This window comes from Dipodomys spectabilis, unplaced genomic scaffold (assembly GCF_019054845.1).
Source record: "Dipodomys spectabilis isolate Male_0828 unplaced genomic scaffold, ASM1905484v1 ptg000017l, whole genome shotgun sequence".
Classification (NCBI taxonomy): Eukaryota; Metazoa; Chordata; class Mammalia; order Rodentia; family Heteromyidae; genus Dipodomys; species Dipodomys spectabilis.
In genome coordinates, this window is record NW_024870694.1 from 13,956,153 (window position 1) to 13,982,060 (window position 25,908).

The window sequence follows — 25,908 nt, forward strand, 5'->3', positions numbered from 1 at the left end:
ATGCCCACAGATTACAAAATATATTCATTCAGATCTATTAAAAAAAATCTCTGTTCATAGGTGCAGTTTTTGAAGTTGTTTTTTGCTATCTTTTCAAGTTGTAGGATTCTGACTTTTGTCTATGATTACATATATAGTAACTAAAGTAGAACCTTTGGTTTTACACATAAAGCCCCTTGTCAATTAAATGTAGGAGAACTTGTTTTGTTCCTGCTTCAAAATAAGAGTTCAAAATGCCCCTGTCAAAACTGATATGCAACTCATGGGCTCTGCTGGCCACCTATGAGGCTCCAACATTATTCTAGACAATCATAATGGGAAACAGAATGCCTAGTATGCTTGATTTTCTCCATTCAACTCTAAACTTTACAAGGACAGAGGCAGACAGAAGTCTTGTACACTTTGACAATCTTAGCACAATGTCTGATCCAAAGCACATATCCATATATCTTTACAAAATGGCTGAAATGTTTAGGATATTTAAAAATGCACATAGTATTTTCAAAACCTTCTGTGATTCCTAATCAAGGTGATTTTCAGGAATCTAGATCATTAAGACTAAATTCCACGTTTATCTGGATCAAATCTAGTCCACTGTGTGGACCATTCCAACAATACAATTAAATATTAAGTTACTTAGAAAAGATGCTGAAAGTATTCTTGACCTTGCTATTGAAATAACTATTGTCATTAAGTCATTCCATTTTTACAAGAAAAAATGATTCCCATTTAAAATCACAAGCATATCATTGTTTTATTTATACAAGGATGTATGTGCTATGTGTACACTGATGTTTCATGAATGAAAAGTAGCTATGGTTATTAATAAATACTGAATGAATTTGCACTCAATACAGCAATGTAAAATTGATGATACTTTATTCATTAAAAATGAATCTTAAAGAAATAACTTCCCTACTTATGGCATATGTTTTTGTAAAATCAAATATTCTATGCTGAAAATTGGATGATCTTATGATTCTATGATTCCAAAAACTGAATGTATCATATGAGGGTGGTTACAAAAAAATTCTTTGCTAATTTTAATGAAAGCCTCTTTTGAGATCTTTCTTAATTGCCTGCCTTTTAAAGTTTTTATTGTTTCATTTTCTTCACACACCCAAAAACTGTAACTGTGAGTGTGTGAGTGTGTGTGTGTGTGTGTGTGTGTGTGTGTGTGTATGTGTGTGTGTGTGTGTGTGTGTGTGTGTGTGTGTATGAAATAATGAGGAGGGAAGGAAAATTTCCCTTTCTATTGAAGAGTTTACAATCAATAGTTCATATATTCCCATTTGGTCAGCTTGTAAGAAAATGGTAAACTAGTAATTATCTGATATTTTTCCCCCGAGTCAAAGTTTACAGATCATGGCTTCCAATTTGAACCTCATATTATACAAGAGACTTTTAAAGAAAATGATGTTGAACTACCATTTTCTCTGAACATGTCCTGAAAGTTTGTGACACAGCAGCAGCTAATATCATAATCACATACTTATTATGCAAAAATGTCACCTCACACATTTTGTGTTCATGTGAATAGCAATAGAATAAAAATGAATCTTAAAAAGCCACTTAATATAATAGTCATATTTTCTGTGGAATTCTCTTTTTTAATGCTTCTTTGTATCACTACTGTTTAAAGATTCATTACTATTTTTATTTTGTCACTTAAGAGTTTAAATTAGTTTCAAGTAGCTGTACAATGGAGTCTTAATTCAACATATAAATGTATAAGTACAACGCACCTTGATCAATGTCATTATTGTATTTTTAAGATATATTTTTAAGAGTAATTTTAGGCTCAGAGAAAGAATAGATAAGATAGAGATTTCCTAAATCTCTCTCCAGGCAGGAACACCCCATGCCTCAACTGGGAACCCTGGACTGACATATCATATTCACCCTCAATCCATAACTAACAGTATTCTCTCTTCATGTTGTACCATTATTGCATTTGGACAAATGGATCATAATATGTCTCCACCATTACAGAATTATGTAATGTATTTGATTGATCTAAAGGTTTTCTCTATATTCTGACTCCCAGACACAGGTAGCTCTAATAGGACCAGATATTTCACAAAAACAAAACATAATGCTACAAAGCCATAGGCAAATCTGCCTAAGCCCCTCTTAATGATTCCAAGTTTTGGGAAAGAAATCTTAGTAATAAAATTCCTAACTAGCTGGGTGCTGGTGGCTCACGCCTCTAATCCTAGCTACTCAAGTGGTTGAGATCTGGGGATTGTATTCAAAGCCAGCCTGAACAGGAAAATCTGTGAGACTCTTATTTCCAATTTACCACTATCCCCACCACCCCAAAAAAAGCCAGAAATGGAGCTGTGGCTCAAATACGAGAGCTCTAACCTTGAGCAGAAAAGCTCACGGACAGTCCCCAAGCCCAGAGTTCAAGCCCCAGGACTGGAAAAAAAAAAAAAAGCTCAGGGACAGCATTCAGGCTCTAAATTCAAGCCCTAGGACCAGTACTAAAACAAACAAATGAACAAAAAATCCTCCAACTAATTCCTAGGATACAGAATGAAGATCTAATCTTACCAGAACTTCAATCTTTTAATAAGAATTTATAAATCCTATTTCTATGACATTTTATGAACTTCAGTTACTGTGAGAGCCCAGCATGATGCTCATGTATGTAATTCAGGTTGTTCTAGAGACAAAGATTTAAAAGACAAAGATTTGAGGTTTATCTAGGCAAAGAGGGAACAAGACCACATCTCAACCATTAAGCTGGCATAATATCATGCCCCTGACATCCCAGCTAAGCATGAAGTATAAATAGGTGACCCTGGTCAAAAGTGAGAGATTTAATCTGAAAAATAATTAAAGCATAAAGGGCTAAGGTATGGCTAAAGTGATAGAGCACGTGCCTATCTACCAAGAGTCTTGGATTTCAAACCTCAGTGCCACCAAAAAAGCCTATGGGAGTTAAATAAAATATTTTTAAATTTTGTATAATGCTTTTTAATTTAAATTTTATTGTAATGGTGATGCCCAGAGGGGTTAACTTACATAAGTCAGGTAGTGAGTACATTTCTTTTTGAACAGTGTTACCCCCTGCCTTATTTTCTCCCACTTTTTCCCCTTCTGACCACTCCCCCAAGTTGTAAAGTTCATTTCCAACATTGTGTCTAGTGAAGTATCATTGCTGAATTGGTTCATCCTTTGTCCCACCATTTTTGTGATTCTTTTCCTCTCCCCAATTTAGATAAACATATACAAAACAAAGGTACAAAATCCATATTTGAATTAAACAAATCATTTAAATAGGGATACAGGTGGACCCATTGCAACAATGAGACGTACAAGTCATATGTGGAAAAGGAACTTTACAACTTTGGTGGTGGGGGGGATGGGATGGGAAGGGGAAACAAAGGAGGAGGCTACAATGCTTGATATGAAATGTACTCATTATCTTGCCCATGTAATTGTAGCCCCTCTGTACAGTATTTTCACAATAAAAAAATAAAATAAATAAAATAAAAAAAGAAATACAAAACAGTGACAAAAGGGAATAAATGAAAGGGAAAAAAAAGAAGTAAGATGAAATAACTGCAAACAGTGCAATAAAATCCTCTTGTTTCCATTTCTTGGAGTTCATTCCAGAAGTGTCATTTTATATGATCATGTTCATATTAAGATGGTGTGATCCTCTCCTAAGAATATCCCTCTTTGTTCATCCCAGTGTAAATGCTTAGAGTGCTGTTTTAATTAAGTCCATGTCTTTTTCTATCCATTGGGTTTACTTGCAGATTTATAGACATAATCTAGTTATTACAAATGAGGGACAACATGCAGCCTATCTTTCTTTGGGTCTCACTTATTTTGCTTATTATAAATTTTCTAAGTTTTTCCATTTTCTTATGAAGGGGGAAATGCCATTCTTTCTGATAGAAGCATAGAATTCCATTGTGTATGTATATAATTTTCTTGATCCATTCATCCACCACAAGGCATCTGGGTGGATCCCCTATCTTAGTTATGATAAATAATGCTGCAATGAACGTGGTTGTGCTGGTGGCTTTAGTATGGCCTAGTTTGTGGTCATTTGGGTAAATGCCCAGGAGTGGGATTGCTGAGTCATAGAGAAGCTCTATGTTTAGTCTTTTGAGGAACCTCCATACTGCTTTCCAGAATGGTTGAACAAGTTTACATTCCTACCAACAATATAGTAGCATTCCCTTTTGGCCATATCTCCACCAGCATCTGTAATTTTTAGTTTTCTTGATAATGGTCATTCTAACTGCGTGAGGTAGAATCTCAATGTTGTTTTGATTTGCATTTCTTTTATGGCCATAGATATTGAATATTTCTTTTTATGTCTATTGGCCATTCCTATTTCTTCTTTGGAGAAGTCTCTCTTTTAAATCTTTAGTCCACTTATTAATGGAGTTGTTGTTTCTTGAAGGATTTGTTTTGGGGGTATTTAATTTCTTGAACTCTAAGTGTATTTTAGATATGAGGCTGTTGACTGATGCATTGCTAGTAAAGATCTTTTCCCATTCTGTGGAATTTCTATTTATCTTGCTAGCTATCCTTTGACATGTAGAAATTCTTCAGTTTGATGCAATCCCATTTATATAGTCTTTCTTTGATTTGTTGTGATTCTGGATCTTTACTTAGGAAGTTTTTGCCTGTGCCAAGGAGCCCTAATGTTTCCCCTATCCCTTCTTGCAACATTTTCACAGTATCTGTTCTTCCTTTGAGGTCTTTGATCCATTTAGAGTTGATTCTGGTTCAAGGTGGTATATAAGGATCTAAATTCAGTTTTCTGCATGTGTATAGCTAATTCTGTCAGCACCCTTTCTTGAAGAGGCTTTCTTTTTTCCTTCTTGTGTTTTTTTTGGCTCCTTTATCAAAGATTGGGTGGCTATAGATCCGTAGGTTGATTTATGGGTCTTCTACTCAATTCCATTGGTCCTCAGGCCTATTCTTGTGCCAATACTAAGCTGTTTTTATTACTAGAGCTTTGTAATAGAGTTTGAAGCTTTGTATTAAACCAAATATATTTGTGGGTCATATCTGGGTAGTTTCCCATATTCTTACCAGTGTTCTTTCCAAAGCACATTGCAACACATGGCTTTATTTATCTTCTAACAAATTTGCAAAATAAATACGATGATTCAAATTTTAAATGTGATAAAACACAGGCACATAAAATGTAAAAACGTTCCGATTTTTATCCAACTAACAAATGGCAATGTTTTCCATCAAAGCCATAAGTTTTACTTACTCTACCTTCCAGAAAATGTACTTAAGTGTAGGTAACATGCATTATTTCCAAAAGCTTATTTCTTAATAACCCACTGCAGTTTTTGAACAAAAAATGAAAAGAAATCAAGTAGAAATCATGAGACCTCTTACTCTTTTATGTCATGCTGACATCAACTGAAGCCCACTGGGAACAATTTGCTACCCCTCCACCTAGTGGTGACAAACTCTAAATAGAGGTTCATACATTATCCTGGAAATACACCAAAAACTTGCACATAATGTCTGTCTATAATGCCACAGTAAGCTTTACAAAGGTCCAAAAGATGTTCCCCTAAATTGTTGGGTGGTGTAGTGCCAAGAGCTTTAAAAGTCTTCTGTTTATAAGTCCTGTTATTACACACTTAGCTACCTCACTAGTAACTCTTTGAAATCTAGATCTTATTCATAGGCACATGATTGGTAAGTTATTTATATATTAAAATTTTATTATTGAACAATAAAATAATTGTTAGATGAATGAATAAGTGGCCATTATCTTCTTGGGAAACTTCCCTGGTTTTCAGTTTCAGGAGACAACAAAGGAATATCTCTGTTCTTTCTAAGTCCTATCATCTTCCAATTCTCATCTTCTAATTCATAACATAGCTATGTTCTGTTTCTGTGGAATCATAACCATTGCTGCCTTCTCAGTAAAGATGAAAATTTACCCATAATTTTCCTTCCTATCCCTCTCTCTATCCCTGTTTCCTTCCTATTCCCTTCTCTTTTCCTTTCCTTTATTTTCCCCCCTTTTCCCCCTTCTATTCCTTTCCTACATCCCTTTACCCTTCCTTTCCTTTTCCTTTCTCTGCTTTACTCCTTCCCTTCCCACTTCCCTTTACCTTCCTTTCCTATTCCATTTTCCTTTCCTTTCCTTTCCTTCCATTCTTTCTCTTTTCTCCTCTCCCTGCCCTGACTTTTTCACTTTCCTTTCTCTCCTATTTCCCCACCCCATCCCTCTAATTTCCTCCACTTCTATCTACAAAGATGTTTTGTATCCTCAGAAGGTCAGATATGATCTCTTTTGATTCCTGTCTTTATTGAGAAAGAAAACTTTATCATTCCATTTTCTATCTCATAGTGTGAGCTGTGATGTAAAGGTCTGCTTGTCTCTACAGAAATAATCAATTAGAATATGGGCAAATGTTTTTTAAAAGCTACCTGAAAGATTATGTGAATTATATAAGGATTCCAGTGAATGCCCAGGAATTAGTATCAAACATATTACTTGTTCAATATTATATTAACCTTTTTTGTGCTGACCTTGGCTGGAGTGGCTAAAATAGAGGCACACATTTGCTTGCTTATAGTTTTATTCACCTATTTAGAGGAAATTACAAGATATGATTTTTTTCCTTTGCTTGGAAACAACTGACTCTGTGCATCAGAATGATCTTGTTGAGTCCTGCATATCTCCATCACATATTGTTCTGCTCTCCCACGCAGCTGTTTTAAATACAGCTTTTCAAAAGTTGAATGGTGGAGATTTGCATGCTGGTTCTATTAGGGAAAATGGTCAGATTCTATTCATACTGAATACAAGCTAAATTGGGGAGATGTTGTGACACTTGGCCATTTTCCTTCAAGTGAATGAGCAGAATTGGTATTGAAGTTGGCTTCCAATTCAGGGTCTTTCCCTTTTCTCAAATAATGGGGTCTGGTATAGAAAACTCCTCTGCTTTCTTTAAAACAACAACAATTCTGTCTTTCTGCACCCAGACAACTCTTAAGTGGAAAAAAATTAAAATTACAAACTGAAAAAATATCTACTCAGAGTATTCTGGGACATTTCAGAAAGAACCAGAGTCAGAAATTAATTTCTTATCATCAACAGAACCCCAAACTTTGAAACTAATGTTGAAATCAAGTAGCAGAATAAAAAGTTAACCCAAACTATGGCATGACTGACATAAACCATTTCTTTCTCATTTGTCATACCTCCAATCCAGCTTTTTGTTTTATGTATGTGTTGGATTATAAAACATATAGCACACATATGTTATATATAACATATATATAAAACACAAGGACAATATATATATATATGCATATATATATATAAATTAAGGACAAAGAAGTCAATACAGGAAATGAAAATCGAAGTATTTTTCACAAAAAGTAGCATTCCAAAAAATAATGCTAAGAGATATTGAACGGATAGGTTTTATTTATTTATTTATTTTAGTTTTATTTATTTATTTATTATTGTGAAAATACTCCCTCCTCCATGGTATAACTCCTGCTTTCATTGTATTTGATTTTGGAACTGATAGGTTTTATAGTCAGTAACCTGAAGAGGAAATTGGCTTTCAATTGGTATTTCCCAAAATGACTTCACTATAATAATTTATTTTAAACAATGAAAAGAATAGAGTTTAAGCCCCATGACTGACAAAAAAGAATGAAAAGAATAGGCTTCTTATTAGTCAAGTTAACATGGGCAGACCCATGATATTAATAATGCATGTGTGTTTCACCAAGCAATTATCAAGTAGTAGTAGTATGTAAGAGTAGTTTATGTAAGAGTTTTTGCAAAGCCTTGAGCATATCTGTACTGGTGAACCTGCCATCTTTATGTCCCAAATGAATGCATTTAGTGCTAAATGATTCATATACAATTGTCAAATAGGCACTTCGGGAAAGAAGTACTACCATTCTCTTTATGCTCTTGAAAAGCCCCATATACCATTTACATGCTGTAATGAATGCATATTAATGACGTTTACCAAGTTCAAATACATTGTATTTCTACATCCTGGCTCTCAATTCAAGAAAAAGTCTTGTTTATAATAACTCTTACCAATGACCTCCAACCTGAAGGCACTCTCATTTATAAGCTAATGCATCTTTGTTGATTTTCATCTATGTTTGTTCTGTGATAGGGTTGGCACCTCAAGATTTTTTTCTTTGTCATCAGTAAATGTTTTCCTAAAGCAATAGATGGTTTTGCCATTTAGACTATTGATTGTTAGTTGCAACTTTTAAGTTTTATCTTAAAAATTACTTGTAGAAAGAACAGGTAAATAGATAGGCTAAATGCTGAAGTTTGATTGTGAAGCTGATTGAAAGGAAGCTCAGCTCTGAAAGTTTTCTGAACTAGCCTTGGTGAAACATTACCAAGGTTATTTCATCAGATTATTCCAGGCATTTAAAACAGGCTAAGTTCATTCATTTATTTCCTTGTGAATATCACAAGCACTTGTGGAATAGTGGCTAAGTGCCAGATGCCTAGCAAGACTACAGGACAAAGGCCTTAGTCTCCCTTAATGAGGTCATAACTACAAGTGCCATAGTTAAATGTCTGTTGTGGGGAACCAAAAGAGGAAGAGATGGCCTCTGAATGAAAAAGCACCATGTAAAGAAGGTTGATTCTGAATTTTTTCTTTGAGAGGAGGTGAGGTTTAGATTTGCCAACAGGTAGGAAGACTTGGCACCTGTGCAAACACAACAGCAGAAACCCTAAAGGAAATAAATGTACAAATTGCAGAATCTGTGAGAGGTGTATAACAAAGAGGCTTGTAAGATAGGTGTGTATGGTACTAAGTAATCTGAAGGAAAAGGAAAAGAACAAACACAAACCATAGAGATTTCAGTCTTTACTCTTATAAATTCATGGCTAAACAATGTATAAATGAGAAGAGATGAAGCATTCATATTTGAAGGAATCATTTCATCCATCTACTATTTGTATAGAGTCTGAGAAGGTGCTTTGAGTAAGAGACTTCCCAGCTTATTACTCTTGGATCAGTTACAAGTCCTGATTCACAAATGAATCAAACTCAAAATGTACATTCACAGGACCATTAGGAAGCCTTATGACTAAAAGTCACAGCTGGATGGGCCTGTCCCTTTGCTTTCATGCAATCTACAAATGCCAATTTGACTTTGAAAAATACAGTCTCTTCTCCATTTCTAGCTAAGACCATTTTATTTTGTTTCTATATATAGGAAATACTACTCATTTTGCATGTTGCTTCCTGTTACATTACTAATATCCATTTCATGGCCTCATAAAAACCAAACATTCATTACTTATGATGAAAATGGCTTAAGAAGGGTTTCACTATAATTTTTCAGCAAGTTGATAACAAATACTGTATTAATTGAGGTATATTGTGCAAATGTCATAATTTAATTCATGGAAAACATGCAGATTTATATATTTAATCCTTTTTCAGCTGGCCATTCTTTGTGTGTATGTATACCAGTTCTAGGGCTGGAACTCAGGGCCTGGGCACTATTCCTGAGTTTTTTTGCACAAGGCCCTAGAACTCTACCACTTGAATCACAGTCCCATTCCACTTTTTTAGTGATAAAGTAGCTATAAGGGTCTCACAGACTTTCCTACCATGCTGGCTTCAAACTGCTATCCTTAGAGCTTAGCTTTCTGAATAGCTATGCATGAGTTACCTACTCATCTGGCCATTTTTAATCTGTGAATGTATGTAAGTCATAAGCAAAGAATTTGGAGTGGGGTGATGAGGAAGGATCACTGGACAAAGAACCTGGGTTCTAATTTTTTTTAGTTATACACACACATATGTAAATATATATAGGGTTCTAATTCTGGCATAGCTATTATCTAGCTGTGTCTTCATTGGGTTGTTTCCTCCCCCTCTTCAGCCTTGTAAAATGGAGAGCCAATCTTCCTATTTGCAGTTTTAAATTTTAAGGATAATCTGCACATTGTCAGAACAGAGCTTAAGAACTTAGTTTGCACTTTGCATCTTTTATGAAATCAAGCAAGTGCACTTGTGATCTCTTGGTCTCAATAGTTTGTCGAAAACACAATAGAGATAATGACATCCCCTAACCAGGAACTTCAGAGAAAAGCATAAAATGAGCTGGGCTTCTCTCCCATTCCTATTCAGTGGTGAATCTGTTTACTTAGAATTCAAGTTCTGAGGACTCATAATCACAGCAAGAAGCATTGCAGCAAAGACTTTTTTTAAAAGATAGCTCTAGCATTATAGTTCCTTCAGAACAGTTTGTTTAGCAGATTACTGTTGGATTGAGAATTGCTGGTGTGACAGTACCCACTGGCTTGATGGCACCTGAGAAGAAGACATCTGTGAAAAGTGGATTTATAACACTCCTGGGAATATAATGCCAGCTCTTAGTCTTATATCCAGAGGACTTGTACTTTCCTCGGATTCCTTTGAATCCTTAAACATTTCTTTAATATTCCCTTCCAGGTTAATAAATTGTATTTGTTGCATCTGTGATGTCTATGGCACCATGACAGCCATACTGTGTTATAGGTGCTCTGTAGGTAGTCACAGCCCAACCCAGCCTATAGTTGCTCAAGCATTGACCATTACAGCTGTTCACTGAGAACCATCTCAGTCATTGAGCCCTTCCATGGCAACCAGGAAGACTGTATTTCAGTGGAAGTGTAATTTAAAACTAATGAGCAAACTTGAAACACCACCAAATGCAGAAACTATTTCTTCTCATTTAAAAGTGAACATAGTTATTTGTCATGGGTGCAGGAACTTATCATACCTTCTCCCAATCAATAGCCTTTTGCTAGATTTTCAAAGGCGAGATGCCACTATTTTTTGGAAAGCCTGCAAGTTTTAATAAATAGAATTGGAGGAGAGTTTGAGTAAAAATTTGAAGGCCCAATGGATGTGAGGATTGCTTCAAAGCATAGAAATATCTTACAAACTGAAATAAGTAAAGTTCAAATAAGGACACGTTTTTTGGTTAGGTCAAACTGTGCTCTGGTGATAGAGTCACCAGGGAATAGAAGATGAAGTAAGTATGTAAATAAGTGTCTACTTTGTAGTCTATATGTTAAAAGATTTGAACAAAACTTATTTTAGTATCTGTACTCCATATAAGAGATCTGGAGGCCATATTTAGTACTACACTGATTCTGTTTTGTGTCCTGTTTTCCTCTGCAATTCAGTGTTTGAAGTAGCAGTACACATACATACATACATATATGCATGCATGCATGCATGCATAAACCCATATACATATAGAAAAGCAAGTGTATTGCTTATAGCTCTATTCCCCAACCACTCAAATCTTTTCCCAGGAGGCAAACATGGTGACAAAGCTTTTCTTGTCTTTCGAGAGATTTTTCTAAATACAATATAAGTAAATAGCTACATGTTTGTATGCACATGTATGCATTTTTAACACAAATGTTAGAGTGCATAAATATTAAATACAAATGGTGGTAGGTTGGTTTATACAAATACATGAACATTTACAGATTGCTACATGCCGCCCTGTGGCACTGGAGTTCAAATTTAGGGCCTCCCAACACTTCAGTCACACCCATAGTCCTGTGTTTTTGCTATGGCTGGCCTTGGATCACTATCCCTTTAACTCCACTCTCGAAAATCTTAAGCAGGCACCAATGCCTGGCAATACAGTTAGCTGGTTTTTTCTAACGTCTTGGAGATGTTTCAGGAGCACTATGGAACAAGCTATTTTATTGTCTTTGAATGATATTGTATTCCACATTGGGAAACATGTAGAAACACTGGGATTTATTTAACCACACCCGTATTGAAGATTGTTTCTATTGTTTTCAGCAGTTTGACAGGAGAAGTATCTGTTCATTGAATGTAATCTTGAATATATTCCATTTTGTATATTTTTAGAATGGAACCAAAGGTCATGCTAGCACTTGGTTAGCTACATCCAGATCTAAGGCTTTGGTATTCTGTGTTTAATTTAGAGCTATATTTAAGATCTCTTGTATGATTTCAGTTTTTTGTGTTTTTCTTTTATTTATTTATTTTTTTTGTGTGTTTTTCTTAATCTGGCATCTACCTTGCTGAATGTCCAATATGAACCCAAAAGCAATGTGTATTCTGTGGTTATTGGGGGTATTGATTTACAGTATTAATTAAGCCAAGTTGCTTGACAGTGATGAAATTTTCTCTGTTTAAACTGATTTTACTGTGTGTTCAGTTAGTTGCTGAGTGAAGAGAATTTAAAAATCATTATGATATAGTGAATTTCTTATCTGAGCTCTGTCACTTTTGCTTCATGAGAGTTAAAGCATGGTTATCCAGCATGAACATATGTAAGATTGTTAGGTCCAGGTCTTGATGCAACAGATTGACACTAAAATGTTTCTTTGTATATTTGGTATCCCTCCTTGTCTTTAAGTACACATTCCTTGACGATAACTCTGTCTATTAAGAGTATCATCACACCTTTTCTTTCTTTTTTTCTTTTATCTTTTTGTTGGTCATGGGGCTTGAACTCTGGGCTTGGGTGCTGTCCCTCAGCTCTTCAGCTCAAGGCTAGCACTTTACCACTTGAGCCACAGGGCCACTTCTGGTTTTCTGGTGGTTTATTGGAGATAAAACTCTTACGGACTTTTCTGCCCTGGCTGGCTTTGAACTGTGATCCTCAGATCTCAGCCTCCTGAGTAGCTAGGATTACAGGCATGAGCTACCAGTACCTTTTTCTTTTATGCCTATTGGTGATATTCATGTATTTGTTCCCATACTCACTATCAACTGGTCTGAGTCTTAAGAGTATTCCTGATAGGCAGGGTATTGTGGACTCTTGAATGCTTGTTTATTCTGACTCATTTTGCTTTGTAATGAGAGTATTTATTTATACTGGAAGAGATAAGGTAATTGATTTTATATCTATCCCTTTGCTTTTTGTTTAAGTGTGTTTTCATCTGATTTCATTCTTAAATTTATTTGTTTTATTTAACTAACACTTTAAGCTTCCATTTCCATTTCTTACTTTTAAAATTATTTTTAACTAATTGCACAAAGGGGTTTCAGTTCAATATGTTAATTTATTAGTACAATGCATCTTGGTCTATGTCACTACTTCCATCATTTGCTCTTCTCATGTTGATTCATATCAAGACTTCTTAGTTGTAGCTCTTTAGGGTAACATTTATTTTTATATGCAAATGTAACAGATACCCTTCCTCTATGACAGTGATCTTTGAATTAATATTACATTTCACAGAAATGTCAAGTCTTAAAACAAAACACTTTAGTTAAATTTCTCTTTTCTGTAATGCCATCTTAGTATATCATTTTACATCAAAACTCTCTTAGTATAGTGCCTTTTGCTGCAAAAATGAAAGAGAATGTATTTTTTTGTATTTATCAAGGTATGTGTAATTACGCCTTCCTATTCATTGCTTTCCATCTGGTATAATTTCTTTTAAGTCTGAATGCAATTCTTTATCACTCTTGACAGTATAAGATGGGTAGAAGTGAATTCACTCAGTTTGTCTCTGAAAATATTTTTACTTTACTGTTCCTCCTTGAAGGGCACGGTCAGTGGATAGAATTGTGGGCTCTGTTGGCTTTTCATTGTATTTTAAAGGACTATTCCACTGTCTTTCAAGTGATTTGCCTATTTGGACTGTGAATTTATTTTTTTAATTATGTGCTTTATATTATGTGTGTGTATTTCCCCCTTATCTTTGTTTGATAGAAGTTTGCCTATCCAGTTTCTGAGTGTATTTCCAGATATTAATCATTCTTGGAGTTTGCAAAGTTTATTGAGCTGGAGCTATACAATTTTTTGTTTTTGCTATTTATCCATATATTTTGCTGCTCTTTTCTTTTGCTTTTCTCCACATAGTGAGTTTGAAATTATTTTATATGCTACCCAATATTCTGTATTGTTTTCACTTTTATATTATCACTCATATTACTGGCAGGCAGCTATCATATTAGTTTGTGCTTGACTGTTTTATTATGCCTGGATAATTCTGATTTCTAGACAACTTATGCCTTCATTTGCAAGTCTCAAGTCTGACATTAAATATAATCCAATATTCTTTTTTGAAGTTTTATTGGTCCTTATCAATTTTATTTGTTTCTTGATTTCTTTCTTTCTTCATTTATTATAAAGATGATGAACAGGGCTTTACAGTTACGTAGTAAGGTAATGAGCACATTTCTTTTTAAACGCTATAATCCCCTTCCTCATTTTCTTCCACTTACCACTCCCCACTCCTCTCTCCCTCAGGTTGTAAAGTTCATTTTCAACATAGTGTCTAATGAGTATCATTGTTGCATTAGTTCATCCTTTGTCCTGCAGTTTCTGTGATTCCCTTTCCCTTCCATGGATAAGCTTATAAAATAAGCTTATATACAAGACAAAGGGTACAGAAAACTAAAACATAAAAAAATAGAAATAACTGCATATGAGACATATTAAGCACCTCTTGTTTCCAATTCTTGAAGTTCATTTAAATACACTTTATTATATATTGTGCTACCCACTTAGAGATTGGGCTATTGTGATCCCTTGCTAAGAATATCATATTCTAATTATTATAGATGACAGAAACCATGAAACCTATGTGTTCATCATGTCATTTTTATTTTTCTCTAAGTGAGTCTCAAAACATGTGTATAGTAGCGTTCTAAAGATTTTGTCTGTTAATTTTAACATCTAGGTCATCCTGTGGTTTAACACACACACACACACACACACACACACACACACACACACACACACACACACACCCTGCCTAATTGTCACTTTTGACAATCTCTCACTGTATCTCTCAGCCTGGTATTGAATCAACGTCCCTCCTTTGTCACAGGTATTACAGGTATTAAGGAGGCCTTAAGGAAGGTGTTCTCAATGAGCCTGTCACAGGTTAAAGCAGACTCAGGACAATTTATTAGGATACCATGAGTAAAGGGACATACTTAAGCCTGCTGATGCTAATGCAGTCTCATTTATGATGTCTGTTACCACCTAAAAATTGTAACCAGGAATAAGTAAATCAAGCAATATGCCAGATTCAATATGCTTAACACAAATCAACTGTCTCGTGAAGTAATAACATCTTCACATTGAGGGTAAAGTTTCATTGTGACCTACAAATAATTAAACTGAGTTTCAGAAAATCTGTGTAACATTTTCAAGGTCAAAAGAGCAAGGGTTTTGATATCTATGTCTATTTATCTACCTCTAAAATTATATTTCCAATACACTGTAAGTAGCACGATTTTTACGATGGCATAAATTTACTTCACTGCCTTGTCAGGTATTGCAAGGAATGAGTTAACAAAGATGTTTTATTTTTAGAGGAATTAGCTCTCAGTAATTTTCCAGTAAAAATTATCACAAAAGTATATAGACAAAGGTTTCCATATCTCCAGGGCTTTTTTTAAGTTATAAAATTAGACTTGTTCTAGCCAAAGCAATCACAGGTTTTTTTTAAAAAAATCCAACTTTTCATTTGAGATAATGTAATTTAGCATTTTCCTGCCTTTTGTCAGAACAGAAACCAATAGTTCTCTCTCTTGATTTAATATCATTATGTCTGACAACACAGTTAACAAAAAAGCTGCGAATATGCCAAGGATTTTCCTGTTTTATGAATCCAAAGGCTATTAATTAAGTTAGATAATGAGCAAGTTTTCAGGCAACTATTCAAAGGTGACTATCTAAGAGGACCCTTTGGAGGTCTTGGTTATAAATTATTTTGCAAGAAGCACCAGTATTTTGTTGTTTTTTTCTTTCTTATTTTCTACAGGAAACCAAGTTGCACAACATACAGAGAAGACAGATGGATACTTTAAATAAAATGTAGGTCCAAACATAGTAGGGCAAAACAGTAGTTCAAGCTTCTGGGAAGACTGAGGCAAGAAAATAGCTTGAGGCCATGAGTTTTGTCCAGACGAAAACACCACTTCAAACAAAACAGTTTCCATTTAGAATTTCAGTCAAAAAGGGAAAAAAGTTAATGTTTACATGGCATGGAGAAAATAATTGCTCCTAATTACTCAAATAAAAGCAAAAATCTTGTTTCTTGGGTAATGTTTTTGTTTTACAGTTAATCACTTATTAACACCATAGAACCATTTTTGGTTTATTCTATATAAAGCATTTACTTACAAGAAATTATTTGACTATTAAGTATGACTAATATTGGTAAAGGAATTTGAGACAGAGAGCATATTTGAAATTGGTTAGTTTGACAAATAGTTGTATTTTTACATTTGAGGAAGACTGAGAGCTTAATAAAAAGTATTCTCCCGTGTATGAACACAACTTATAGATACCCAGTAAAAGAATATCCAGGTCTCTGGATCACTTTTCAACAAATCATTTTGGAGTTGAGGACTTTTTTTTAATTCCAAGATTTGTTGAGAATAAGAGAATGATAGCAACCAGCCTACATGTCTCTATGGAGCTTAAACAGGTGCATATTTACTATAATGTCAAGCCATGTTGAATTATGCAGAAGAATAAAGGTATGGTAAGGGGTTAGGAAGTAACTAGAGAAGGTAGTGAGTCACATCAGGTTGTTGAAGAAGGCTTTTCTGAGGTAGTCACGTTCAGGCAGGGTCTGGAATGAAAGAAGAATTTGAAGAGGTTTTCAAGAATAAATTGTATTGATTGGAAAGGATTTGAAGTGAGATGTGCTTTTTGCGTTTAAGCAATAGCAACGGAGGGAGATCTGAGGCCAGAGTGCAGTGTTTATTCATTTGTCACGGCCATGGTGACAAATCAGTCACAGCAGTGAAGAGAAAATAGAGCCCACGGAAGAGCAAGATGCAGAGACCTGATGAAAGTGCCACCTCTCTGTGGTACCGCTGCAGAGCTATACAAATCTATATTCCAACCTGACTTGGAAAGGATACATTTTCTAAGTAAACCACTAGAGAGCAAAGTGTTTATGACTAAATCATTAGGGCGGGAAGGGCTTTATTTAACACCCTATCTGGGCTCTGTCTCTGAACTTCTTTTGCTTAAGACCAGCACTCTATCAGTTGAGCAATAGCTCTACTTCTGGCATTTTATTTTATTTTGGGAGCAAAACTTTTGGCACTAAGAGTCTCAGGAACTTTCCTTCCCCAGGCTAACTTTGAATCATGATCCTCAGATATCGGCCTCCTGAGTAGTTAAGATTACAAGTGTAAGTAGCAGGCACCCAACATCACATACATTCTTGACAGAAACTTTCAACATGAAGATGTTAAAATATCCTATGAAAAATCATCTTTAATAATTGCACAGTCTTTGTAGATAGTCTTTGTGGGGTATAATTTGATCTTCCTAACCCCAAAAGTGTGTAGTAAATATATCTGTAGTTTACACTGGAGGATGTTAAGAGACTTTAACAGGTTTTCCAAAGTCAGGTGTTTTCTGTTCATTTCTTCAGATGTTTAAGACAACTCTGTTTTTATATTATGTTCTTTTTATATCTAGAAATTTTGAGTAGAAAATTCAAAATTAGTAAGTTTCCCATATACCATTATAAATAAAACATGAAAGCAAGGGCATCACATAATGCTCTGGAAAAAAACAGTGTAAGTACAATGTAATATTGGACAGAAATACAGAAAATATTCTTTCCTTGACTGGTATGTGATTTACAGGTATTATGTTTCAATAATAAACAAAATATACTTACACACCATGAATGAATGAATGAATAGTTACAATGAAATTTAAGATGGCCATATAGCATGTTAACTAATTATATAGGAAAAGTTTGGATTTTAAAGAAGGACCATGATTTTGAGAAGTAAGATTCATCACATTAATCTATACCCTATATATGTATATATCTTTATATATAGATTATTTTTTGCAAGATTGGGTTTGAATTTCAGGGCTTTCTACTTGTTTGGCTAGTGCTCTACCACTGGAGCCATGCCTCAACCATGCCTGGCTCTTTGCTGGTTAATTGGAGATAGAGTTTTGAGGACTTTTCTGCTCGTGATAGCTTTTAACTGTGATTTTTTTCAAATCTTAACCTCAAGAGTCTATGAGATTATGAGGGAGAGCCACTGAGCTAGCCTTAAACCATATTTTGAATACAAGAATTATTGGCTCAACTTTATAGATAAGAAAACAAGCATTTCTCTCAAAATTAAATGACCTATTCAAGATCTTACAAAGAAATTGTCAGTACTGTTAATGACTCCTCTATTACTGCATAATCTCTGCTGTTTGCTTGATATAATACTATTTGGGGGTGGGGCAGTCCCAGGGCTTGAACTCAGGGCCTGGGTGCTGGCCGTGAGCTTCTTTTGGTCAAGGCTAGCATTCTGCCACTCAGCCACAGTGCCTCTGGCTTTTTCTGTTTATGTGGTTAATTGAACTCAGGGCTTTATGCATGCTGGGCAAACATTCTACCACTAGGCCATATTTCCAGCCCAATATAATAATCTTTATATTTACTTCAACTAGGATGAAATGAGAGCCGAATGTGCTTAAACTCATGAAAAACATTGATGAAGAATGTTTTCTTGGGGACAGAAATTCTCAGTGAATACTATAGGGGCAAGAAAAACCATCTTGACACAGACAGAGCACCTTAAGTTCTGCAATATCAAGGACTAAGAAAAACTAAGGGAAAGAGAGCTCACCGTACCCTGACATGACTGGAAAAACTATGCTCTCTTCTTTAATAGAGAAATAAAGAGAATGATTAGCACAGTTCAATTTGAGGATTGCTTAGGAAGTAGAGCATAGCAAGGAGCTAGTACATAATAAAAGTAATGGCGGCTGTTTAGTCAATCCTGAAAAATCGAAACATTTTATTCACATAGCCATTGAAATGTCTAAATCTCAATCTCCTTGACCTTTGGGTCTGAAGGAAAACTCCATTTAAATGCGAATTGGGTGGGTCATATACTGACGTCATTAGAGACTAACCACTTATCCTTGGTGAGTGTAGACTCTAAGCGAGGGAATGTGTGGGATGTTAGTGGTCCATGTGCAGAGATGAATCAGGAAGACATTTTCAGTATATGGGAGGAAATTAAAGTGGTGTATGAGATAATGAAGTTGTGGATAAGAAGAATTCTAGAGAGTAGTTTGGAATAAGATGGAATAGGAGGCACGGGAAAGGGATCCAGCTTGGTCTTTCTGGGGTAAAATAGCATTGTAGCATTTGTTCATCATCTAGATCAAGAGGAATGGGAGCTCTTTTTTTAAAAAAATATTATTATTGTTATAAAGATGATGTACAAAGAGGTTACAGTTACAGAAGTCAGATGAAGAGTACATTTCTTTTTGGATAATGTCACCCCTCCCCTTACTCTTTCTCAGTTTTTCCCTCCCATCCCTGGAATGGGAGTTAATTTTTGAGGACAAGGCCGGGGTGGATAGGTGTTTGGAATATGATAAAGAATTGGTTACATTATGGCTTGTACAGTGCCAGACCAAAATCCAGTTGTACAAATGGTCTTAAAGAAATGAGTATTAAACCAGGGCGCCGGTGGCTCATGCTTGTAATCCTAGCTACTCAGGAGGCTGAGATCTGAGGATCATGGTTCAAACCAGCCCGGGCAGGAAACTCTGAGACTCTTATCTCCAATAAACCTAGAAAACTGGAAGTGGTGCTGTGGCTCAAGCGGTAAAGCACTAGCCTTGAGCTGAAGAGTGCAGGGACAGGGCCCTGGCCCACAGTTCAAAGCCCCATGACTGACATAAAAATTTTTTTTTTAAATGTTGAGAAAAAAATTTCAGAGCATTATCAAAATATTCCTATTCTCACCAGTTAGCTATGACTTATGCCTGAAATCCTAGCTACTCACAAATCTACAATCTGATGATTACAGTCTGAAACCAGATCAGGCAGACATATCCAAGGAACTCTTATCTCCAGTTAACCATCAAAAAGCAAGTTAGAGGTGTTGCTCAAATGGTAGCATGCCAATCTTGAGCTGAGAATGTTAAAAGACTTCAAGACCTTGAGATCAAGCTCTAGTAATGGTACAGAAAAACAAAAAAAAGTAAAGGTCACCTTCTCTCAAAGTTAAGATCGCTTAAATCAAACAATAGAAAGATTGTAAAAACAAACTTATAATTCAGCATTTCTGTATCCATGAGGTTCATGTGTGTGTGCAGAGGAGTTTGTTTTACTTACAAGTCTTTTTGTAAGCCTTGAACAGTGTCTAAATTGAACTGAGAAGCTCAGAATCACCAACATAAACAAAATTCATGTGTTGTAACTTCAGAAGGAAATACTCTTAATTATTACACTCTTTCTTCATTATATTCTCTGTTTTTACTACACATACTAGGTCAAGGTAGTCTTGGATTTAATTATCTTGGGCTCCAAGCTTGCCATATCCTAAGGAATTAGATTTTTTTTGCCATGTTTAACAATCATCATATTACATTATAACCCAGTCTGAATATTTATGATTACACGTCTTTGTTAAAAGTCTTTGTTGACTAAAAAAAAAAAAAAGTCTTCTCTGTGTAAATTTGCTTACTTACAATTGTAGCATCCACAGATTTCTGAATGCTGTGGCATTCAGAAAGCATAGAACTAGGGATTTTCCTATAGAATTAAGAATATGTTTCTAGCTATACGAAGAAATCTCAAGAGCAATAATTAAGGGGTTTTGTACATTCTAAAAGTTTACAGAATGCTTCTATGTACACAACTCAGTTTCCTTAAAGTATCCCAGTAGTATCTTGGTTCACAGTTTAAAAAATATGAAATTTAGATTTTAATCACTTACGTCAGGTCTCACAAGACTGTATATACATACACTATACACCCACATACTCTATACCTACACTCTTGTATAGAGTCAGAAGCAAAAGCCTGTCTGACTTTCTTACTTTAAATCTAGGTCTCTAATTTCTCATTACACACCCACCCCATCCCCACACAAGAGTATCAATAGATGATTTAGTGTACATTTTAAACATATAGCAGAGATTGCACTTAGATTATCGTCTAGTCTGGCTCAGAGCTCTCTAAAGTTTCCCTCCTTGTAGAGGCTGCCTGTGCCCACAGAAATGCCTGTACAAAATTTGTGTTCTTGAGGTGGTCAGTCATGAATAGGTGCCTCCTTTCTGAATTCTAACTCTGTGCATAGACCCTTTGGTATGACATTTAATGGAATGCTCTGCTTAGATGTTCATTTCTGACTAGGACTTACTTGTTGTGAAAGGGGTCTCTTATTTGCCCATTCAGTAGTTGAACAGGGCGTGGCCTTACCTGATGCTGTTTCTGGCACAGGGCCCCAGGACTTCAGTCCCTGAACAACTTCCTGGACTCTTGCTGTTTTCAAGAGGGGAGTTTAAACAAATGTGAAGCTGAATGGAAACCTAGGAGCTCATTATTTATTAACAGAAAGTGTTATTTTTCTCATGTATGCATGACAACATAGTAATTACACATGGTTGATGTGGTTTTTGTAGTAATGAATAAGGCTTCCCGAAATCAACAGCTTGACATCAAAAGCAAGCTTGTTTAGGTAGTAGGAAGCAATGTGTAGCATTGAAGGAAGTACTGAATCAGCAGCAAGGAACTCTTTGTCCTGTTCAGTGATCTGGATCTGCCTCTAACTTCCTTTGATTCTGGGAGCAATTATTTCATTATCACAACCTTCTGTTAACTTGTTAAATAAAGCAACAATATTGAATATCACTAAAAAGCTTTATCTCTGGTTCCTAATTTACTTTCACTATCTACATGCATGACAATATGAAATTATTTGTAGTTTCATGCTCTATATATTTTCTCCTGTCTCCAATTAAAGTCAAAGGAGTTCTCCAAATAGTGTCTTCTACCCTGGAAGCTTTGGTCAGGTTCCAGACGGGTACATAAGACAGGAGAGCAGTATGTGACTTTGTCTGACAAGAACCTGGTTTCTACCAGCTTTGCTACTATGTAGTCATCTTGACTTAATTCCTTATGCAAACGCATTATTATGAGGGCTTCACATGGAAATTCAATGAAAAAGACCATAGAATTTGTATTGTACGGTAGCTAGAGAAAATGCTTTCACATGTGGTTTCCTTCTGGTTATCTAGGGAGAGACATTTTTTTCCTTCCATATAATATATTTTGTGTATTTGACATATTGAGATGCAACTATTTTACCTGACTGTAAAATCTCATAGTAAGTCATTACATAACGCAAACAAAATTGATGAGCTTGAGAAGTAGTTTATTTATTTGTTAGTTTGTTTATGGGTAATGGGGCTTGAACTCAGGTGCTGGGCTCTCTCCCTGAGCTTTATTGCTCAAGGCTAATGCTCTGCACTTTGAGCCACAATGCCACTTCTCCTTTTTCTAGGGGTTAATTGGAGACAAGAGTCTTGTGGACTTTCCTGCCTGGGCTGGCTTTGAACCGTGATCCTCAGATCTCAGCCCCTTAAGTAGCTAGGATTACTGGCATGAGCCACTGGCACCTGGCTAGGATTAATTTTAATCAGGCAAAGAATATTAGTTCTGGAGATCATTCTGTATTCTTTCTTGTATTTTAAATTTAATCATACAACCTTTTGGTTATCTCACTTGGCAAGTGGTGGACTTGAAATAGACAATCTTAACCTTTCTTCTCATACTGAACTCTCATTCTATATTTCACTGGGGAATTGTTAATGTGATAGTAGTATTTCTTTGTGCTGCTAATTCTAAGATTTTCATATTGACAATTTTAATTACACAATAAAATACTGTAAGGAAAGTAAGTAAGAATTACTGATACCAAGCAAAGCAGTGGGATGTCAGTTTATGAAACCAAGCGTGTTCCATGTAGTAGACTTTCGCTCATATAGAGCAGTCTCTTGAAAAACATCTGGTTTGCCTTTGATTTGGGATCCGAGGTGTGTTAGTGTTGTATGTATATGTCAGGTGCTTGAGCAGTTGCTTTTGCAAGAGTAAAGATTGTATACGAATGAAATTCTGTGTTCCAGGCCTGTTGGCCCATTCTGGCAACCTTAGCTGTTTGGGAGGTGGACACGGGACAACTGAAATCTGAGTCTAGCTAGGGCAAAAGTATGAGACTATCTAAAATGAAATAAATCTAAAGGCAAAGAGAGAAAGAGAGAGAGAGAGAGAGGTGAGAGAGAAGAGAAGGAAGAGAAGAAGGGAGGAAGGAAGGAAGGAAGGAAGGAAGGAAGGAAGGAAGAAGGAAGGAAGGAAGGAAGGAAGGAAGGAAGGAAGGAAGGAAGGAAGGAAGGAAGGAAGGAAGGAAGGAAAAGGAAAAATAAATTCTGTTTTTGAGTCTTACAGAGATACAAAGTGAACTTTCTTTTAAAATTACATGTATGTCAAGGTTACTGGATTTAGGAACTGCTGACAATTCATGTTTAAGACTTTTCTCTTTTTGGTCTATTTTCCCCCTTGCAGGATGTTTTCACCCCAGAATGCAAATTTAAGGAATCTGTGTTTGAGAACTACTACGTGATCTATTCTTCCACACTTTATCGCCAGCAAGAATCAGGCCGAGCATGGTTTCTGGGACTCAATAAAGAAGGTCAAATCATGAAGGGGAACAGAGTGAAGAAAACCAAGCCTTCATCACATTTTGTACCAAAACCTATTGAAGGTATGGAAGCTGCTTCTTTTCTTCTTGTCCTTTTGCATCTAAGGATTGTTTGAATGTAACAAATCTCAAGAAAGGCTTAGAGAGCACAATTTTACCATTTCCCATCAAAATAGAGAGAACAAAACAGAATAAACAAAAAGAATAATATAAATTCTCTTCTAACTAGTTGGTACTTACTAAACCCATGAACGTACAAACTACAACATTCCTGGAAGGAAAAAAAAAACACTATTAGTTCCCATTTAGAACACAATAATGTAATTTCCCAGGATATATCCTTGAAAAAACAAAAATGTTGTGGCAGTGCTTTAAAGTTTGCAAAAGACTTCTAGAAATACTTTTACATGCTAATCTTTAATCCCTGTGTCAGTTTTGGTAGTGTTTAGGAATGAAAATGGGAAGGGGAAACAAAGGAGGAGGCTACAATGCTTGATAAGAATTGTACTCATTATAATGCACATGTAATTGTAACCCCTCTGTACAGTATTTTCACAATAAAAAAAAAAGAAAATGGTGAACTCAGTTAACTTGACCATTTTCAGTTGAGCTGAAGATTTCTCTTCTACTGATTGTTTAAATAGTATTCACTTATATCAAATTGAAAAGTAGAATAAGTCCACTGCTGGCAACTATGTTTTTTTCTTTATTTGATAGGTCGATCTTTTTTTCATACTTTTTTTATTGTGAAAATACCGTACAGAGGGGTTACAATTAGATGAGCAAGGTAATGAGTACATTTCTTATCAAGCATTGTTGCCTCTTCCTTTGTTTCCCCTTCCCATCCCTTCAAATTTTATTATGAAGGTGATGTTTGAAGGGGTTAGAGTTAAGAGTCTGGCAAGGAGTACATTTCTTTTTGACAGTGTCACTCCCTCCCTCATTCTCCCCTAGCTTGTCCCCTCCCAACTTCTATCCCCCCAGGGTTGTATAGTTGATTTCCAACTTAGTGTCTAGTGAGTTTCACTGCTGAAGTAGTTCACCCTTTGTCTCAACCTTTCTGTGCTTCCCCTGCCCCTCCCCAAATCAGATAAACTTATACACAAGACAAAAGGTACAGAAATCAAAAACAGTGACAGAAGGGAATGCGTCACATTTTAAAAAAGGAAAGAAGAAAGTAAAGAAAATTAAAAAATAACTGCAAATAGTACATTGGCTTTTTATGTAATAGTAGGTATTGAGAGCAAAAGCTTCACACTTGCTAGGTAGGTATTCTATCACTTGAGCCACATGTTCGATGCTTTTTTATATTAGCTATTTTCAAAATAGAGTCTTATTCTTTATGACCAGTTTGTCCTGGACTGCAATCCTCACACTTGTGTCTCTTCTTTCAGTGATTCCTCAGTAGCTAGGATGACAGGTGTACACTACTGCACGCAGCCATTGGTTGAGCAAGACTTGAAAATGTCTTTTATTCATGAGTTGGCCTTGAACCATGATCCCCAATCTCCATCTCCCAAGTAACATAGATTATGGGGTTGAGCTACCACCATCGCCAAGGACAACGATATTTTTCTCTCAGAAATTCCTCAACTAGGATGCTGGTTGACCATATTTACTGGTTTCAGTCCAGTGCTCTGATAATTTCTCATACATTTATCAGCATAGAATTCTGAAAGTCCTGTTGTATTTACTAATAACACGAGCTCCACCTCCTTGTCTGATGAAAACATTAAAACAGCTCCTTAATTTAGTCCTGCTTCCTTTTCTCCTGCGGCAGGGGCTGTGGTCAATGAACACAATGTCTGCCCCATTGAACATAGTATGCATAGACTACAGGGGTCAGCCAACATCTCAGCCAAAGCTATTGGTCAAAGCATTATCTGGAATGTGATAGAGCTTTTGTTCATAAAATAACAATTCATTACTGAAACTCCCTCCTCATGAGCTGTACACAGATAGTATTTTCTTTTTAAAAAAATATTTATTGCTGTTGTATGGGTGATATACAGAGGGGTTACAGTTATGTAAGTCAGATAATGAGTACATTACTGTTGAACCCCAAAGCTTGGCTTGTTCTCAGGAAATAATTTCTTCCCTTTAGTTTCTTTATATTGTAATAAAAATATGCTTAAATAAAAGATTTCAATATAGTTCTAAATAAATTGTCAAAAGAGAAAAAAACAAAAAAACCTCCCCTTGTGTCTTTGGCCAAACAAAATTGAACTTTTACTCCTAGGGGCCTAATGATGAATATGTCACCTCCCCAATTTCTGTTCTCTCATTTTCTGTCTGAAAAGTGCTGATACACCTTGGAAAGGATTAATTCAAGGAGATTGGGAATATAGAGCAGTGGTAGAGTACTTGCCTAAAATGTACCAACACTGGGTTTGATGTCCAATACCTAAAACAATAA

At 35.6% G+C, this 25,908-nt stretch overlaps 1 protein-coding gene across 2 annotated transcripts in view; it reads left to right on the forward strand.

The window, feature by feature from the left end:
- Positions 1 to 25,908, forward strand: part of Fgf12 (fibroblast growth factor 12) — a 345,963-nt gene that overhangs the window by 306,276 nt on the left and 13,779 nt on the right. For both annotated transcript variants that reach the window (XM_042668367.1, XM_042668357.1), the window contains exon 4: positions 23,357 to 23,555. In XM_042668367.1, the coding sequence (XP_042524301.1) occupies positions 23,357 to 23,555 (199 nt within the window). The remainder of the gene's footprint in view (positions 1 to 23,356; positions 23,556 to 25,908) is intronic.